This window comes from Wyeomyia smithii, chromosome 3, assembly GCF_029784165.1.
Source record: "Wyeomyia smithii strain HCP4-BCI-WySm-NY-G18 chromosome 3, ASM2978416v1, whole genome shotgun sequence".
NCBI lineage: Eukaryota > Metazoa > Arthropoda > Insecta > Diptera > Culicidae > Wyeomyia > Wyeomyia smithii.
In genome coordinates, this window is record NC_073696.1 from 127606537 (window position 1) to 127627522 (window position 20986).

General features: G+C 37.9%; 1 protein-coding gene across 9 annotated transcripts in view; it reads right to left on the reverse strand.

The window, feature by feature from the left end:
* The window catches only part of LOC129733237 (mucin-2), a 190856-nt gene that overhangs the window by 12974 nt on the left and 156896 nt on the right, over positions 1-20986 (reverse strand). For 3 of the 9 annotated variants that reach the window (XM_055694921.1, XM_055694918.1, XM_055694915.1), the window contains 10 exons: positions 18355-18517; positions 17962-18262; positions 16799-17379; positions 10896-11051; positions 10703-10836; positions 10451-10641; positions 10145-10381; positions 8781-8911; positions 8224-8517; positions 857-964 (listed from right to left, as the gene is read on the reverse strand). In XM_055694921.1, the coding sequence (XP_055550896.1) occupies positions 857-964; positions 8224-8517; positions 8781-8911; positions 10145-10381; positions 10451-10641; positions 10703-10836; positions 10896-11051; positions 16799-17379; positions 17962-18262; positions 18355-18517 (2296 nt within the window). Of the gene's footprint in view, positions 1-856; positions 965-8223; positions 8518-8780; positions 8912-9613; positions 9791-10144; positions 10382-10450; positions 10642-10702; positions 10837-10895; positions 11052-16798; positions 17380-17961; positions 18263-18354; positions 18518-20986 lie in introns of those variants that run through there. The other 6 variants (XM_055694920.1, XM_055694919.1, XM_055694923.1 and 3 more) reach the window with 4 other exon arrangements.

The window sequence follows — 20986 nt, forward strand, 5'->3', positions numbered from 1 at the left end:
ATAGTAACGGTTCCGTGATCCGGAAAAGTTTAGTTTAATTTTCGACAAAAAAACTGACCACGATGAAAATCTAAGATTGAAAATCGTCGACTTGCTCTGTTATAGGCAGCAGCGTTCTCTTACAATCTCATACCTTTGAGAGGAATGTGTTATTAAAAAACCTACGCTTGATAACAAGTTGACTTTCGGAAAATGTAAAATGATTTTACTGATTTGTTTTACAAATGGTGAGAAACGAGGAAGAGGTCGAACTGAAATAACTCTCCTTCTTTTATTTAGGCTGATACAAATTTCGAATTCTTTTTATGTCCAAGGTTATCAAAGTTAGCAAAGGGGGTGGCGAAAAATAAATAACACCGAGACGAAAATAAAAGAAATATCTTTGATCAAAGTTTGTGTGCAAGTTATGACGTTTGTAACTTGCACTCAAATAAATGTTGATAAATAACACTTAATTATTATTATTATTTATTTCGCTTGCCTTTTGACGACACTCTCGCTGTCACTGGACTTGTTTGTTGCTAAATAAAGCATTTATGCTGTCGGAAAACCAATAAAATGAACAAAGCGGTTTGAGTTTTTTTTTCTTCCCCTTCCAATATTCAAGATTTTTGAAGGGTGGCATAAAATGAAAATAAAATTTGTAACGGCCTTATTGCTTTAAGAAATACCGTACCCATCCCGATGCCGAAAAAATAGTTTTATGAAAATATTTAGAATGATTGCAAAATTCAACACTTTACAACACTTCGGTTCATTAGCCATTAATACTGTGTACGAAGTATACAACATTTATTATTGTGTGTACTTGTGTATTGTGTGTAGCTTTTCATTAGTAAATGAACAAATTACTCACCATCCGAGCCCGGAGAACGTTGCAGATAAACAGACGACGAAGTGTACGCTTCCCGATCGCTCCGGTCCTTCTCTTTTTTGGATTCTTTTTCTTTTGAGCCTGTATGTCCTGTAAATATGAGAGCACATAGGGCGATTCTATTAGTGATATGAAGCTTAATCGCGTGACCAGCGCTAGAAAGCAGCAAGGTGCGTTAATTGGTGCAGATGGACAAATATGAGTCAGTGAGGAAGAAACAGAAAAGTTGCTATGGCTGCTAAAAGGATGGAAAAATACGAGGGGAAGGGAGAATTCTAGTAACAAAACATTTCAGACGAACCAAACAGCTTTGTAGAAGTTATATTTTGAGAACTTTTCAAGAATTATTGCTTAAAGTATTCGTCGCATAAATGCATTCTAAAAAACACAGTCATGCGGGTTCTTGTTGATAAAATTTCAAATGGCATCTATGGACTGAGGAAAAGCGGGGAGATGAAATTATCAACAAAAATAACAAACGTTCACTTCAAAAATTTGTTTCAACAACTGACGGAAGTGATAAGCAGTCGTTTGTAGTGGGAAGTAGAGAACTCATTACGACTATTGATATGGTTACAAAAGAATAAGTAACTAGTCATAAGAACGTATAGTACTGAAACACTTTGACGATGAATTATCGCATTACTTATCTATTCAGTCTGGTTGGTTGCAAAAAGCGAACTGCTTTTTTTTCTTTCATGGAAGTGTTATCATTCGAAATTATTTTTGGTTTTTACCGATGTAGAGCATGTAGTCAACCGTTGGCCGTCGTAGCTCCTGATAAGTCTACTTATATGAGTTAACTTTAAATCGCTGCAGATATCGTTTATCTATGTTTGACTCAACAGTTGCATTAAAATTTGATATTAATTCTAATGAAATTGTTACTTAGGAGATATACGTATAAAGTGACGCAAACTGGAATTAGAAACTTTCGTGTTTTTTGTGCAATGCGTTAGTAGACAAACTTGACAATAATATACTAGTGTAGCATTTTTCATAGAAAAAAAGAATATTGCTTGTTGCTCGTAAATTTCAAACAAGATTTACGGCACACAAAAATGAACTAGTCATTTGAAATCAACGTACAATTTAAAGATTTCGTTTAGTCCTTGACCCATCATAGAGAGATACACATATAATATTGCATCTATCACAATTTCATTAACACAGAAGAGATAGGGAAAAACTGAGCAAGTGTTGGGTGTTGGGCCTGATGTTTGTGATGTTTGTTGTGTCAGTAGAATTTTCCGTCTGCATGTATTTGAACAAAGGGATCCGTCAGTTCCGTTCACCTCGTGCAGGAATGCGCGCGCACGGCAAATGATTCGGATTCCATTGAACCAGAAACGATGGCACGAGTGTACCAACCAAGAAAAGTGTTGCTTCCCCGGCACGTCGGATGGGATGCCGGCCTTAGGTTTGCAGTGTAATAAAACGGTTGCTTGATCCGCATACAAAAGGTGCCACTCCTCGTTTGATTATAGGGTGAAGGTGAATGTCACAATATGATAATCGAAATTTGATAACTAAAAGAACTGAACTGATTTAACAAACATCAGTTTACAGTTTATTTTGGGGCTTACTTTGTATACCAAAAAAATTTAAAATTTATCTAAACAACCAGAATGAATTTTATTTTCTACATTCGACCGCAGAGTCTCGAAATAAATTCGATGGATTTATCGTCATTGTAAAGTGTTCAGCAGTTAAAAAATCAATATCAAATCGCGATAATCATTCCACAAAATGAACATCAACGTCAACATCTAGTCGCAAAATAAATAGATTTACGTGTACACATAATATAGGATTAGCCGAATCTTATTAGGCTGAAATAAAATCGCATACACAGCCAAAATGTTTACATGTCAGTTGTACGTATGATTTTGGTGCAATATAAATCATGTTTCGTGCCACAGAAATTAACAGCAGCGGAAACTCGGTAGGGTTTGCATAGAATTCATCTGCTTGGGATAGCAAAGCGGTGGGGTACCAGAGGAGGGTGAACAAGATGCAGAGTAGGGTTGCGGGATTAGGTAGAATATTGTACAAGGAATAACAAGCATTATATCAAGCAATATTGGAATATGGAATGTGGTTGACAAACTAGACAACTAAACAGAAAAAGATGGTCGCGAGCTAGGTAGAGTTATGCGTGACGATTTTTCACAAGTCTTATAGAGAAGATGACGTTTCATTTTCGATCTAAATTGTTTCGTTTACACCGATTTTTATCTCAAGAATAAAGCGTAATGATTATTAGTGTAGTTTTTTGTTTGTTTTAGTTACAGGGTGGCCACTCAAAACCTGAAATTAAATTCCCGGTTTTTTCCCGGTTTTTCCCGGTTCGTTCAAATATTTTTCCCGGTTGATTGTACTTTTGAATTCTGTAGTTTTTTATACAGTTGAAGATTAAAAAAGCGTAACTTTTGATTTACATCCCAAAATGCTCAAAGCTACTTCTTAAACGTGTTCAGTCTTATTGTAATCAAGAGATATGGTCGCAAAAATTCGAAAAATGTGACGGACGTCATCTATTCCGAGAGGAGATGTTGTCTACAAGTATCTTATAAACAACGCATATAACACTCACTACCGTGGACTTCTAGGCCAAACTAAGTTTGTAGGAACCGTTCTTACCATAACCATTTAAGAATCAATATAGGGTAATCGTTCCTATATTCATCTCAGTACCTATATTCATCTCATCACCCCTTTTTGATAAATTAATCGTCAAATTTTACAATATTTTCAACGTAAAACTTTCAACCACTTGACAAAATCGAGAAGCGAATAGATTTACTTTCAAAAATTTGTATAAATTTAACGGTAAATTGGACAAATAAGAGAAATAAGATGAATAAAGGTGCATGAATAAAGCTGTTGAGATAAATAATGGAGCGATTACCCTATTAAAAAATTATGTTACACATTTCTTACAAAACAAACTTAATTTTAATCAGGCCAATCAGATTTTCACAACACTTGAAACACATCACTTCTGCTGCCCCTTTCTGGGTGTCCGCAAGAAGTTTTGCCTTTTTGGCTTCTACCGTTTTAGCACGGGCCGTGACATTCTTCTTCCGGGCTTCTTCATCTTGATCTGACTGCTCCTTCTTCTTTGCCTTCAACGATTCAACATATCGGCTATTTATGTGAAGAAAAAATATCGGCTATGTGAAATGCGAGCGTATTGGATCAACGACTTGGTGATATCAATTTCGTCTCTTCCACCGACATTCTGTACTGCTTCGTGCACCAAGCGTTGCGCTACAAGTCTTTCTTCTTCTAGATTCATGACTACGCACCGCTAGTTCACGGAGGAACCTCGCTCCAACGTGGCATTGCCATGCGATAGAATCAAAATCTTCCTAATAAACACGGTAAACCTTCCTAAGGTTCTTGCCTGAACCATCTATCAGATCTCTACAAAAAGTATCAAGGCGCTTCTCGCTACGGCGGTAGGAAGTCAGCAACGTCTTTGTGCATACTAAATAGTTGTGAGTATTCTTGGCGACATCTATCAGTTACAGCTCCCGCGATATTATCTTTGTGAACCATTTGCTCCATGCAAAATTTGAGCCATTTGTCTGCTAATTCCAGGGAGCTTATCATGGTCAAGTTTGCTTTCAAGAGGAAGATGAATGAAAACAAAAACTGATATATGTACTGTGAGAAATAAGTTGAATATAGCGTCAGCCGGGGTGTGATTGTGCCATCCAGCCCGTGACTCGTCATCCATCTTTTCGGGTCAGAAGACTAGTCGTCTTTCTTGGTTAAGTATTCGAGGAAACTAATTCAAGAAATTTTGGTCTTGTGACCGCCATGAGATGGCTGAAAAACAATGGATTTGTATGGCACAATCTCACCCCCACTGGCCCCATCTCACCCCGGCTCGTAATGTTCAGAGAAATTCCCGGTTTTTCCCGGTTCTCCCGGTTTTCCCGGTTGGGTGGCCACCCTGTAGTTAGCTGAAGTGAGCACAAAGTACGCGGATTTTCGCGTTTACCGTATTTACATGGTTGTACTGGTGACACGCACGCTGCTCTCAGAGAAACCAAATAGGTCTTTTGTATGTAACGCATGCAATCACGTGTTCTGCACGTTTTCTATATAAGCGGTATAATCCAGTCCGTAAGCATGTTCATAGGTTGAGAAAGTTGCAACTGTGGGATTGTGCTTTGGCTATGTTTGTCAATTGATTTGTAGCTTTCTAGCTAGTCAGAAAAGCTCTGTAACGTACTCTGTTGCATGCAAGTTTATATACAAACTCTAGGATTGCTGTTTCCACAGACTAGGCTAAATACAAGATAATGGGAATATTTGTTCTCAGCCCAAATTTTATACAAGATATCTAAAATGATACTCTTTAGCGTCTTCTGAAGAACACTTTAATAGTTTGATTGTTCTTTTAAGTGATAGGTGGACCACGACCGACTGGCAGGATTATACCGATCATTATTGTTTGTACAAAAATATCCAAAATAAAAATAAATATTTCAATCATATAGCAGATTGATTAAGACGAAATTTGTTGAATAATTCTATAGGTATGCGGAGGAAATACAATAAATTCATAAAAATAAAAATATATATGGGTCATTCCTCTCCCTCATCAAAACTATTTTCGTAAAAATGCTATATCTCGAGATTGGCTCATGTTACCACGGGGTGATAAATGTTTCTTGCGTAAAATTTCCCAAGAAATACGATGAAACCATCAAATTTAAAATAAAATTGGCTGCATTTGCCGAAAAATGCAAATCTATTTTTAAAATACAAAAATGATCTATTTGGCAACACTTCCGGTCAAAAACCATATTTTTCCTGGATTCCTTGGTTTGTTTTCTTTAAAATTCACCTATCACTACTTTTCGGGTGTCTTACGTCTATAAATTGTAAAAACGCAGTTTACAACTTTTTTCGTAAAAATGTTATATCTCGAGATTGGCTCTTATTACCTCGGGATGATAGTTGCTTCTTACGTAAAATTTTCCAAGGAACACGATGAAATTATAAAATTCAAAATAAAAATGGCTGCATTAATAATATTCATAATACATTTTAAAATTTACAACAAATCCATAAACCAGCACGATACCAAGGACTTTAAATGAATTGAACCAGAAACAATTGCCTGATGCGGAATGTCATTTTCTTTTTCTACCGGCTTTTAACTGACAAAAGTGTCGATAAACATAATAAATAATGGAACTAAATATTAAATTACATTGTGTGCACTTATGCAATGTATGTAACACCTTACATTCGTTATTGAAACAATGCAACATAAACGGTGTATGATTTTATTATTATAATGTTAAATTCATTTTGCATCAATTCGACATTTCGTTTCGATGATGTTAGGTGGGTTGAATGCAGCAAAATAATAATTTGTTGCAACATATTAGTAACAAATTTAAATATAATACATATAAATATTAAATATTGCATTCATTACGTAGCATTCTTGTAATTACAATATTTAATTTAGGCAATGAAAAAATTTTCTTGTTAGTGTTGACTCAGAATTCAAATGAATTTCAATGTTGAAATGTTATCTAAAGTAATGAACTGTAATAACTGTAATCTAGAGTAATGTACTGTGTAATAACAATGTGTTGTTATATCACAAAGTTGGAAATAGGAACATTATTATTATGCAAATAAAAATGATTACTGCAGCGTTGAACGCCTTATTAACACCAACACATTATAGATGTAAAAAAGTGTTATTTTTATGCAACATTCATGTTGAAATGTTATATAGACATTGTTGAATTGACAATAATTGACGCATGTTATATTGCGCAAAAATCTCGAAAACCTCAAAATTCACAGAGTAGTAAATTTCAAGTTCTTTTTCTCAAAATGATAGAAATATTAGTTGGTTCCGCCATACCTTAACACCGACCAAATGAATGTAAATTTTAAAAGTTTTAATTTTTTTTATTGAAAAAATCCAATCAGTAGATATACATTTTGCTTCGTACCTCTTTGATGTTTAGGCCGTCAACTGCTTGATTTCTGCTGTGAATCACATCGTTATTCATCGCTTTAAAAAAATAGTTTTACTTATCTATGATAATTAACAAACTAAGTGAAGTGAAAAGTTGAACTGTTAAATTAATTCATGTTTATAAACAAAATTTAAGCTTCGATAATCGCTTAAAACAAAAGCGTCATCGAGCTCTAGTCTAAGATAAAAAACCGAGTTGCAGCTCAAAGCTTAAAGCTGCGACACAGACTTTCAATTATTTGTAGATCATTTTCGAAAGAGAAAAAATATTGTTGAAAGGTGTATGAGCTTTTCATTCTTTCTTAGTCACTGAATTATAAGGAATTTGAGAAAAGCTAATATTTTAGTGACTTTCTGTTTTTGGGTCACTTATGAAAAATATGTAACATACACAAGAGGCATAACTTTTCCAAAAATCAGAATGAAAAATTGACCTTGGAACGATTTTAGCGATTCTGGAAACATCAACAAATAACTTTTTCCCTCACATCAACATACTAGAATTACTTACTGCCCTACTCTGCCGTACTTCTAATACCAGTAAATTAGTATATCAATATAACCAGTTTGCACTTATTGAAAATCTTAAAGTGAACTGTCAACAAAACTCAAACAGAAAACTCCTCTGGTCCCTCGTTTTTCTTTACAGAAAGGAGATAGGAATTACCTTAATGTGCAAGTCGAATGTACTGTGGAAATATAAGCAAACAAGCTTTCTCAAAACAGGAGTTAATAGAGTAAACGGTAAAAACTGCATTTCCGTTAGTCTCGAAAACAACATCGCAGGAAAAGGCTTGAAAAATTGGCAATGGAACATCAATCAATTTATGATGCAAATAATATAAATTTAGAAGCAAAGTTAATTAACATTTAAAATTCTGAGAGAAGCAAATCTTTTATGTAATGCTTTGCTTTTTAAAAACTAGAAAAATAATAATACAGACTGAATTGGTTATAAGTAAATACTTTTGAAGGGCAAAATTTTAGCAACGGAAAGATTTTGTTAGGTAATTTCCTTGTATTAGTCACAGTTAGAACCCAAAAGCGGTTGTAGAAGTTGACCTATGAACGTGCTTACTGGCCCAGACTTACTACTAATGAACGTATAAACGACACGTAAGTAATGTGAACGATAGTGTTAATAGTTGGTTAGAACAACAATTAATTTTCAAAACAAAAACGCGTAACTGTCGCATGTCAAGATACACAGATGTGTTACTCGCGTAGAATCGAACTTAAAGGGAACTTATATTATTGATCAATGGTTATCATCATCGGTAGTTTAAATTCTGAATCCCGAATGCGGTCCGGTTACGAATAGGCGTACCTTTTCGAATTAACAAACTAGTGACACGGCGTAAAGCCTCTCGCGGTGACTTGTTGAAAAATTTAGGTGTGAGATTAGGTGGTAGGGTGAGCGGTTTTCTGCTACCCGTACCCGCTTCCCAGGCGCGCAGTGATCCCTGCGGATGAAGCCGGTCCAGATGCTCAGTCGAAGCAGGGCGTGGATGGCGCTGCTTTGGATACCAGCCACGTGCCGGTCCACCTGCTAAGCGTAACATTTCACCGTTAGCGAAAGCTTGACTGATGCTGCGTTGTCGTCCGCCGACAGTCGAAGTACCTGGAGAATACACAGTACACAGGGGGACGAAAGTTACAGACAGAGACTATGTCTTGTTCTAGCAAAATTGGGCTCGAACAATGATACTTTTTGGTTATTTGTCCAGAAGTCTGAGTTGAGAGTCATTTCATTAAAAGTTAGTGCATGTACCCCTTCTCAATGCAACCCTGCGTTCGTGTTCAAATAGTTGGCGATGGTAGTCACATAAGCGTCGGTGTGAAGCGTTGATGTTAAGGAGTGTTACAAGGATTGCGTCGACTTACCAATACCGACGACCGACGACCCTAAACTGCTGGTTGTGCCAGTATTAGTTCGCGGAGCAGTTCGACTACCGCTGCCATGTGGAGGAACCTCCGGCGCTCTACGGTGTGGCGTTCGAGGAATATCACAGCTGCTACAAAAGAATGAAAAATCTAGATTAATGCATGCATCGAATATATTAACATATGCTGAGAAGCAAATGTAGCTATGAATGATTGAAAGTGAAGTATTCAACTGAATTTGAGGTAGATGAAGTGGATTCTCACAGGGTGAAAGATAATCAATATCGCTAACATGTTGTATTAGACTGATCAACACAAGTGCACTCCAAAAACTAAAACTGGAAAGAAATGAAAGATTAGAGCTATTCAACCATTGCTGTGAATTTTTGGTGTCCCTAGCCATTATCGTTTTTTCAGAGAATTAAATAAGTTTCCTCGTAAACATAACGTTAGAGCTACGAACCCGGGGAGTAATTTCTATACGACAATCCCACATAAGTTGACGCGTTTTGGTAATGGCTAGGGGCACCAAAATTCAAAGGAATGGTTGAATATATGATCTTCCATTTTTTTGGTTTGAGCTTTTAGAAAGCGCTTTTTTCTTTTTGTCGACCAGTGTTATTTATGACAATTTTTTGAGTGCCTATTTCTTGAGCTGTTGATGGAGCAATTTTACCGTGCAATTGAAATGTATGTTGAGTCTACTTTCCACCTTCCGAGTGTCTTTTCCAGTGTATATCAAAGCAGTTTATTGATACAAACCATCGCAGCATATTTTTTAGTTTCCCTTTGTTGATAGATAGTGGAACCATTTTTAGGCATTTGTGTTTTTTTTTTCTGCTAGAGTAACCGTTTGAAGGACATTTTAGTCACGATTGAAATAATCTGCAAAAATCGAGAACGAAACTAGACCGCCCGAAGGTAAACTAAGAAACCAATACCTGTCAAACACAAATGCACGACGTCACCGTGCGATGATCTGATTGTTATCAAAAATAAAAGTAAAAGCCCTACAAACAAAAAATAATTTTTTGAACGGATGTTATCATACAGCGAATTCTTTTTTTTCGGAGAACTATTTTCAGCGTTTTAAAATTGTTTCAACTTCAGAGAAAAACCGTTTTTGATCAACATACATGTCATTTGGTACTGACTTGGAGCAAAATAATTTAGAGCAATAAAAACTTTTCATTTTTCAATATAAACGTTTTCAAAAGACCCTAGTTTCTACAGGAGTTAGGTCAACAACCCAAGCTATAGGTTATAGGTTCCTTCAGCATTGACAATGCTCTAGAAGTCGAACTAACTTTTTTCTGAGTTTTAGTGTGAATGTGATTTTTGAGTACAATCTTTAAATACGATACCCCCTAGCAAAAATGGGCGTTTCTGGTAGACTGCAGGATGTCTGCAGGGATCTTTCTTCGCGTGGACTCTGAGCGGTTCGCTTTTGATAACCGCCAGTGATGATTCTTCGTCGAGAATTGCAACCGGGCAAGTCAGGAGGAAGGGTTCCGGGGGCATGGGGAGACGTGGGGGCATGGGGAGACGTGGGGGCATGCGAGCCATTGCGGTACGATTTGCTAAAGCCAGCATCCATTGATCTGAAAAAGGTGGTGTACGCTAGTTAATAACCAATTACACTGGATAACACTCGTAACAAGAATGCTTGCCTTGTTTTAAGCGTATTGATAGACGGTCCGCGGTGTGGTGGAACTGCAGGAGGGTGTTCCTCTCGAGAATGACTGTCGTGTCTGCTACCACTAGACCTGTTGCGTGAAGTGATGCAAATACCGTGCATCTGGTGTATAACTTCAGGCTCTTCAAGAGGAGATGGAGGCAATGGCGGAAATTCATCGCTATCCTATAAAGCGTTAAAAAAATAATAGTGAAATCATAGTTTTGCGAGTTTCAAGGATTTTTACCTGATCCGGACTAGAAGATGGTGGCGATGGCGGTAAAGGCCCTAAGCCAGCTTGCGATAATAGCATTTCTTTGGCACTTTCTGATTTATGAACACCTAGACGAAAACCTAATGGACGTCTCGCGGGAGGTATGTCTGAAAAAAAAACAATATAACAGGTTTCTGTTACGATTACCCTTGCACTTGCAGCTTACCGGATACTCTAGCAACAGATATATCACCACGTAATAAAGCACTAATATTATCTTCTATTTTACGTAATGGCACGCCACGTTGGGTGTCGCTGTCCACCTCTTCGTCTTCTTCGATCGGTGGAGCAAGTTCGCGGCGAGGCGTGGAGAGGCCATCGGCTGAAATATACAAAAAAGCAGAGAGACATTTTGACTGTTTACTTACTTACTCATTAAGTCATTATGTATTAGATGGAAGTTTTTGCCAGAACTACGAGCTAGTAAAATGAATTTTAAAAATTGTTACTGTCAACAAACAACGAAGTCTTGTCAGATTTTTTAAAATAATTTTTAGTGCTTCACTCCCCCTTTCACATTTCGTATCGTTGGTGCTCTGATGGTTTTTTTTTTCATTTTTTTATATTTTTTTTTATCAAAGCTCTAATCTACAATACCGAGCCTCTTTCTCACCTACTTATATCACCAAGTTATAACTCCCTGGAGTGAGATTTCACCTATCGTTCCTCTCTGGCCAGGTTTATTCTAAGAGGGACATATTATGTCAAGAGGAAGGAGTATTATCGAAACCTCGTTCCCCGTGCCAATATCGCCAATCACAATTCCCTGGAGAAATATTCCTATGAACACTTTTATTATAAGAAGGAGTTATTTTGTCAAGAAGAAGGAGTCTTATCGAAACCTCTCCAGTCAAGATCATGCCATAATCACAATTCTGTTATACGTTTCTGAGACCGATTTTATTATAAGAGGGACTTTTTTTTGTAAAGATGAAAGTCAGCAGGGATACTATGAAATTCAGCAAGATTCGAACCCACGACCACCCGCTTATCAAAACGGACTCTGTAACCTTGCGGCTAACAGTTTTAGAACATCTTAATCATGATGAGCTTAGGATACACGTTATCCTGTTGTGTAAGAGGAACCATGATAGTTCAGTAATAAAACGAATCTTTTAAGTCTGATCGAAATCTGGAGACTTTTTGTGTCGAGCGTCCTTCAAAACACTGACGAAGGCGTTGGACCCTAATTTTTTATGAGGTGGGATCTTTTTGCAATTCGAAAGCTTCTGCAACACTTGCTGCGGGTTGTAAAGATATATTCCAGAGTGCAAATTTATGATGTTTCGTTCCTGAAGTTCCTGAATACTGTGCCTTATATTCCAGAACATCTCTCGATTTGAATTCTAAGGACGGAAGAAAGCCGCATCCAGCGATCGGCAAAAATGTTTGCTGTTTTGGAGGGGAACCTCATGTTATATTTTTTACACATTAGCAACACGCGCAGGGACACGTGACTAGCTAAATTTTCCTCAATGCGAGCTTTTGGATCTTGACATTCACTATCGTCGTGTTTCTTGTAATGTGAAAGCGTTATCTTGTAGAGTAACTTTTCATTGTTAAACCAACCGCTTTTTGAGCATCCGTAAACAGTGTTTTAGGACCTCCTGTGATCCATGTGTAGTTCCAGAAACCATAGTGGAAGTACTCATTTTTGTAGAATCGAGGATTCCCTCGGCATGTTTTGTGCCTCGCCAAACGATGTCTTTTGATCGTCCTGGGTCATCTGTAAGGTTTGTTTGCTCATAGTTGATGATTGAATCCAACACCCTGTACCCATTCCTTTAAATTCCGAAAGTAGTTCCATTTGGTTTCTTGAAAAACTTCGGTTAGGGATCTTCCGATAAATGATTCGAGATTATTGGGTGCCTTTTTGAAAAAGACGAACACCAGTCATTTTCAGGGTAGTTTTTTTGGACCGGTTTTCCTGGTTTTCAGTGCCGTCGAGATACTGCTTGACGATAAGTTTGAGATCACTCATTTGAAAGGGCATTCCCCACCCAGCAAGAAGCAGGAAAGTTTTTGTTCCTCGTCGGATGTCAGTATGGTTTGTTCCCCGTGTGGTCTCAGTTCGGTACCTTCGCTCATTACATATTGTGAGAGCGTTGATGGATACAAACGGTGACGCTGACTTGGTTTCCTGGTAGAGATAGTAAGTTCTTTTTAACTTCCAACGCTGCTTTTTTCAAGTTTTTTTTTCATAAAATTGTCGTAAGCCCGGCTTCCGGTACGTCTTTTGTAGGTTTTGACCGCTGCAAGAAAAGTGCTGCAAAACAGAAAATTATCGAAAAAAACATATCAAAATGAATAACCAGTTCCAAACTTTTTAGAAAAATTCATGGTACTATAGCAGAATCCTTACTTATACCGGTTACAGAGAAGCTTTTCATATCTTCTCTAAAGAACTTACGATTTGCGATGTTTAAATATAAGCTTAAAAATTTGGTTGAGGTGCCTAAAAATGACAAAATCGCGCCTTTAGCAAACCATATACTGGTTTGCTAAAGGCGCGATTTTGTCATTTTTAGGCACAGGACAATGAATACCATGTAAATAACTCATGCATGCTGGAAACCAGCAAAATTTCACTGGAAATTGCTGAGCTGTAAGACCAGCAGTTCATCCAGCGAAATGAATTTTGCTGTTTATCCAGTAACGCAAAATTTCATCCAACTGACAGCCCTTAACTGTAACTTGAGCAAACTTGAATTCAATTACTGAATAATCAGCAATGAAATTTTGCTGTACATTTAGCGAAGCAAACTATATTCTGCTGGTTAACCAGTTAGAGTAAGGAAACCAAGTTTCCCTCAGCCGCCACCTTTTACCCACCCACAGAGTTATAACCAAATTACTGTTGAACTATAGATGTATATTGAGCATATTTACTTTTACGTTAATCTAGCTCAACAATAATTAAGCTATGGTCCCGCATCAGTAATTTAGCTATCAGTAACTTAGCCATGATCCCGTATGAGCTTCGCAGCGGTTTGGCGGATTTTGGTTAATGACAGCTTGACTTGCAAATTTTTGACACATCGGTCTGCTCGCTGGTTTCTAACAAACATTCATTTGCTGATTTGTGTTCAGCAAATAGTTTTGCTGTATTTTTGTAAATAATTGAATCGATTACTGGTTGTCAGTAAATTGATCAATTCAATACTGGTTTACAACAAAAATAAAATTACTGAATGAAATGAAATGAACTGAAATTCAGTGATTTTATTTTTACTTATTTTGGAACTGAACTACAGCAACATTTTGAGAGAAATGCTGTATTTCAGCAAACAAGCGGTTTGCTGATATGCTTTCAGCAAAGTATTTTGCTGAATCATGAAGAGACATTTTGGTGTGTATTGTTATGTGCACGGTAAAAATAAAAACTTAAATATCAACACTAGTGTTGCAAGTCGCCTCGTTTGACGGTACCTTTAAACTGCTACAATCCTGCTAACCCTAATTTTAGATACTGTTTTTTTTCTGCAAACTAATCTGAAAGAGCGTTCGTAATTTTAGGTATCGTTTTCCTTACATCAGCGGAATTAAAAAAATTCGTAAAAAACTTGCATCATTGCACTTCAAAACTAGTACACGGTTATGGTCGAATCGAATAGTATGCGACTGAGGAAGTACCTGAGCAACCTTGTGATAAGTTTTATAAAACACCAAAATTAGCATAGCATAGCATAGCATATTTGATCGCCCGTGTGTTGCCCGCGGTTGACCAGAACCAGCTGAAATTGCACAAAGAACCGTCAAAATGGTGCCTAGGAGTAGCAAGCCATTTTCAGTGTACAATTCCTGGTGATTTTTCTTTTCACTGGTCAATAACGTAGCTGGCCACGCCCAATGCAGATCAATAGAGGAAGGGATATCGGGAGTGTTAGTTTAATACTTGTTGCTACTAGAGACCGAGGAATCCTCTGCATCATCCACAAGTATCAAAGGAAGGAATTAGTGTTAGTGGGAAGGAATTGATCTGGATCCATCGAGGTTGATGGTGCGATCTTTTCTACACAAATTCGCGCCCGATATGGATATTTCTCGGTCTCTGCGCAACCGGCCATCAGAAGACGATATAAATAGAACCGCATCACGATCGCTGTATCGGCATATAGGAGAATCGAAGTTTTTAGGTATCATCGGCAACCAATCGTTAACAGTCTGTATTACACCAAACTTCGCGTTTCATCCCGTGAACTATTAAAATTTACCTCGAAACGAATGAATTTCCTAAAACGCACCGCACGCCGAACGCAAACTACTGGTACCAGCTCAAAGAACCGTTAGAGCGAGTAAAAAAACCCACAAGGCACACCCAAGCATTATACGATGTAATGGTCATTGAGCTCCGAAACCGCTGTATTAAGATAGTTACACTGAGCGCTGTCAAAATAACGTGCGCGAAACTGAGCTGACCTCCCCGAAGTAAACAATAGCGTGCCCACTGCACTCTGGAAACCCCTAGATAAACAAAACTCACCCGGGCCGATGATGCGTTTCACCGGGGCATTATGGACGACCGCTCCACGACACGACGTTTCGCACAAAAGACACCTACTGAATATAAAAACTGACAAAGTTCCATGCATTCATAGCCCAAAAACTCAAAAAAATGCAAATAAGCATATTAAACAAAACAGAGTTCCAAGTTTATTATTAAAATGCCAAAATAATTGCAATCAAAGTTCAGTTGTCGTGAACTATTTTCACGCCCAAAACGATTTCAACATAATTAAATAAAAGTTACTTATGTATATCAACATATGTCCAAAAGCTAGGAAAATCATAAAACAAGAACATAGAACTGAATAAAATGTCACCGCCCTGCCAGGACTCACAATTGTAGACGATGCATCAATCGCATGCCGCATTGTCATGCTCGAATGATAAATTTTGAAACTATATTGTAAAACTGCCAATTTTGACCTGTGAGAGTGCACCGTACAATCTGGTTTGTAAATATAAAAAAAAAACTCCACCCGCAACCGAAAAGCTACCACACTTTGTGCACCCAATAGATGACACATTTACACTTCTGGCAAAGTCCTAAACCCGCTAAAAACCACTACACACAGAGCCTATGCATTCTTAAAATGTTTGATACAAAAACTTATACTCATCTGTTTTATTTTGGTTATGCCTATGCCAGCGAAACAAACGCCGACAAGCACAGCGCAACACTAATCTCTTCGCTCTCTCGCCAGATATTATTGTTCTCTTCGCTCACACCGCCATGCATTCCATTTTCGCATGTTAATAACGAACCGCTAGTTAGCGCGACGCACTCACACTCACGCAACTTAGCTGGCCTTACAATTTTCAATTGCAATTCGAGAAAAAAATACTATTTTCACGCAAAAAACACTGTGTTTTTCACAAAACCTTCACTTTTCTCACTTAGACAAAGCATCACAGATCACAACTTGACACTTTTTAACAAGTTTGGCCACTTAATTCACTTATAAATTAATAACTTAAACGGATAGCTTTCGGGGCACGTATTATTAGTTAGCCGTGATGCCAGCCTCCAAGTTTTATAAAACACCAAAATTGCATAATTATTTGTCTTTGGAATCATGGCGTTGTTTAATTAGAAATAGCAACCGTGAAGGGTAACGCGCCTCCACCATTGCAAATTAAGGTGAACGCTTGATTACATGCTAATTTGCAGAATCCGATGGATTGTAATAACTTTGCTGACTCAAAATTCATATATTTATGTTTGATCTTACAAAATTACCATGTTCCCAATGCGAATATTTCAATTGCAGCATGCATTAGTGGTTCGATTGTCGACCCCGAAAATAAATAAGGGGAAAAGCTTTTCGGAGTTTTGTCCTCATTGCACAAGGCGTCAAGATGAAATCTACTTTAACACTGTCAAAAGCGTGAGAAGTGTACCATTCCAGAATAAAACAACCGTGTTGATGATACTGAATTATTCATCGGGGTGAAACGAGAACCGACGCTAATCAAACATCGACACCAGCAGCTCTGGGAAAAGGGAGGCCCAAGCCGAACAGGTAAAAAAGTTGAAAATCTTAAATGACATGGATCGGTGCTTACCTGTTGCGACACCGGAGTGTGGAGACGTGACGGTCGGCAACGAGGATACTCGCATTAGCGAATTGTCATTGTCGGAAGCGGATACAACGGTGGAACCATTTCCGATGGTGGCACCACGATTAATGCTATTGTTGCTGCTATTGTTATTGTTGTTCTGGCTGTTGCTATTCTCTAGTGCTTGCAGACCATCGAAGGTGGAACTGTACGTTTTAAACTCGGTATAGCGTGACGAAACTATTGGCTGCTGCTGTTGTTGTTGGTTTAGCGCGGCACACTGGGAGCCGTTTCCGTTTCCTACTGTCAGTACTGAACCGACGAGGCTACCAGCGCCAACGGCGATACTATTATTATTACTATTATTGTTATTTACACAAGCTGTGCTAGAGTTATTGTTGCTGCTTTGGTTAGGTTTATTGTTGTTGAGGCTGTTATTATTGTTGTTGTTGAGGGATTGTAAGGATTGTAGAAGTTGTTGTTGTTGTTGCAGTTGCGTCGGTATAATTCCGGTTGGGGTTGTGATTTTCCTAGCATTCGTTGAAAGCTCTGAGGTAGGTGAACTTAAATCTAATGATAGTCGTGACCTGCAAGCAAAATCAGAAAACGGAAAAGTGGATTTAGTTTTTATGTAGTGCGAGAAAAAAATTTTTACGCAAGTCTTTCTTTTTACTGTTTTCTAAGCGCCTATCTCAATCCGTAGTACGTAATAAATTGTCGTAGAGGGAAATATCTTTTTATTATTGGCATTGTACGTGTTGGAAGATGCTAATGCGAATGGTTTCTAGATAGATACCTTCTGTTACAGACGTATACGTAGATTGAGTTTTTGTTTTACTATGTATTACATTCGTTGACCAGTTGACTAAAAACACCTCTTTGAAATTTTTAAAATGATTCTCATCAACAATTCTCAGATTGAACAGTACAAAATGCGTATTTATATAAAACCAATGATGAACATAATGTGAGATATAATTACTAAAGTAACATGCGATACATGAATTAAGTCAATATGATTTTGTTTTGGTAAACAAAAATCATTTGAATAACTATGTTCAATTTGCCGTTTTGCTATCTAAAGTAATTATAAACATATGAGCATTTTTTGAAAATTGATTATTAATTCTAAAGTTTTTGCAATCTGATAATCAATAATTTACACATACCTGGGTGAAAGAACTGAGCTTGGTAGTTGCTGGGGAGCAGAGTGTGAGGGTTTCATCGCACCGTTACTGCTAAACGAGGAAGACAGACCTAAATCGATGCTATGTCTTGACTTGGGCATCATCATTGATGCGGGAAAGACTGGGCTTGGAAGGGTAGTACTAGGCATAGGTTCACTACCGGGGATTGGTAGATTATTGCTAGCGTTGGAGTCTACACTTTCCAACCGTTGCCTTCGACGGCCTTTCCGTATGATATATGTTCCACGACCGCTGATGTCCGGAATGTGAGGAATTAGCTCGTCTGAAATGATTACAATAGCTAATAAATTGCTTCTGACATACAAAAATAGCAGGACGATAATAGAAACAAAAGTTTGTGCAGATTCCACTTACCCGAATCAGAATATAACGAGGCCGCTTCATCTTCAGTGCTGCAAATTGGAATATCGGGTGGATCGGGCCATTCGTTTGATTCGCACTTTTTATTACTTGGTGTGGACTCAAGACTCGATTGTGAATCGTTCACATTCTTTCCTGTCTTCCGCCTGCCAACTACCTGTACATTACGAGCAAAATCAACAATTTAGTACTCGATCAATAGCACTGATGGTGAAGCTAAACAAGCATGAAGCAACTGTTGAAAATTGAATTTGAATGAATTATAAATGAATCCCATACATTTTCTCCACTTTAAACGGTGTGAATTTTGCACAAAAATTCGCTAGCGTCAATCCAAAAGTGTTGACGGAAGCGTTAGAGGGGTAAAACTTTCTTAACCAAATGTCATTTCTTTTTTAGCTAGTTACATGATTTATATGGTACTGAGAAGTAGGAAGAGTGGATATGTGGAAAAGTGCTGAAAATTCACGTTAACACAGAGCGAGAGCGGTTTACCACTTTAATTTGTGTATCTCGCCATGGTGTCTTTTACCTTTGTACCAAAACTTTTTCTCATTTTGTTAGTAGTGAAATATGAGATTTTGCTAAATATGGAACAAAATAATAGACTTTCGCGTGCGAAGACCAGTACAATATAGCGGGGGCCTAGTGTGGTTGGTAACGTCTCCGCCAACCACGCTCGACGCCTGGGTTTGAATCCCACCGCCGACATAGGTGTCGATGGTTGTGAGGTGGCGTGATCCACTCACAACCAACCCAACTGGTCTAGATTCAATCCTAGCCGACACCGGGAGATTTTCTGAGGCGAAAAATCTCTGGGATCACGTCTTCCATCGCATGAGGAAGTAAAGCCGTTGGCGCCGGTCCGTTAATAAACGGGTCGTGAGTTAGGGTCCTGGGTGTGGAGCCGCCTCCCTGGGCGTCGGTGATTGGCCACAACAGTGGCGGAACTAGACCGACGGAAAATAAGCGAGAATAAAAAAAAAAAAAAACCAGTACAATATAAGTTTAGCGTATATTTTCTACCTTAACCTAAAGAAATTTTTTAACTTCAAAATTAATGTTTTTCCCATCAGCTCAGGTCCCATCGCTCGCAAGCAGTCTAGGTGTCTTCAATCATTTTCGTATGCATTATTCCAATATTTACGCTTACTGTTGCCTAAAAGTGATTTTAAGATAAGGACAACATAATTGAATGCAAATTTTATACCACTAGTAATCAAAAAACATATCAGGACAATGAGTAGTGTTCACTTCAACATAATTTTTAAATGAACTCTTAGTCATGAGGAGCAGATTCATTTACTTGTTGATTTTAGTTACCCACATTAAAATTGATTCTCTTGCGCCTTCTAGTTACATTAAAGTTGGTATACAGAGATGGATATATTAGAATCAATAAATTCTGAATTCCTAGTTGCATTTGGTACTTTACAATAATATGTGTTGCTTGAAGAATGTATCGGCCAATATTTTTCAAAAAAATTGTGTCGTGCAGCATTCGAGCACTTCATTTCACGCTTGCTCGAAGGATTTCTGTGGTTACTTCTGCTTCTAACGCATTTTGAGACACTGAACGTTGGACTTCAAGGTTCCCAACTACTGACCACATAACGAATCAATACCTTTTTTTTTGTTTCACAAAAGTGTACTTGGCCCATTTCGGATTCGCCGGTCCTTTTTATGTTCACTTTGCGGCTTATCCTTGAAGGAAATCTTTTTCCCGTGCTTTTCACTTATACCACGCACCTTTTTCCGCCTTCCTCATAATAGCCTCGGAACAGACTACCATTTGCGTACGATGGTATGCCGTTTTTTGGTGCAGAATCATCTCATTTTTTGTAAACATGTGTAAAAGTTTGATTCTCCTCATTCACTTTGTTACTTGAATGCAAAAAAAACGACGCCAACGGAATACAAATCAGAGTATTTTTTAAGTGTGATATTATTCTCTGGGACTAGTAGCCTCACATCACAAATTTCATTTAATTTTTCATAGTTCTGGTTTGCCTTGTGTGCCTAGTTAGGACAGGATCACACTTTTGTACCCAACCCTTGCATCGCGCGTTCTTCAAAAAGTGGGAACATCAGCACAAAAATCGTTCATATCATCATCATCATCATTGCCACCTAATCTCTGACACCCGGTTCGCATGTTCGGCTATGAGGAAAAGCTATATGAAAACAAAAATAACACTTCAGCAAAATATAAACAAGTTTTCCCTTGCGATGAAAAATAAACGCACACATTCCAGACTCAAAGTAGACACCGTGATAGTAATTTTTCCACATTTGTGCTCCAGCATGGCGCTTTTTTGTGAGTATCCAGTACACAACAATACACTGAAGGACATAGCTTCAGCCTTTTTGTATGGAACCATCGTCATCACAGGAACAAAAAAACTGGCTCCAACGGCAGATATATCGTTACACGGTTCATTGAAAATATATATTTCCCTCTGGTCCCGCTAGACGTCTTTAGAAGGCAGTTTTATCTTCATGTACGTCGAAATCGGTAAGGAGGAAACTGTAGGTAGGAACTAAGAGAGAACCTAACCGTTGCAGTAACCAAAATTCTCACACTGTTTTCAGTTTAATCGCACTTTTCCATTTACTTTGAAAACTG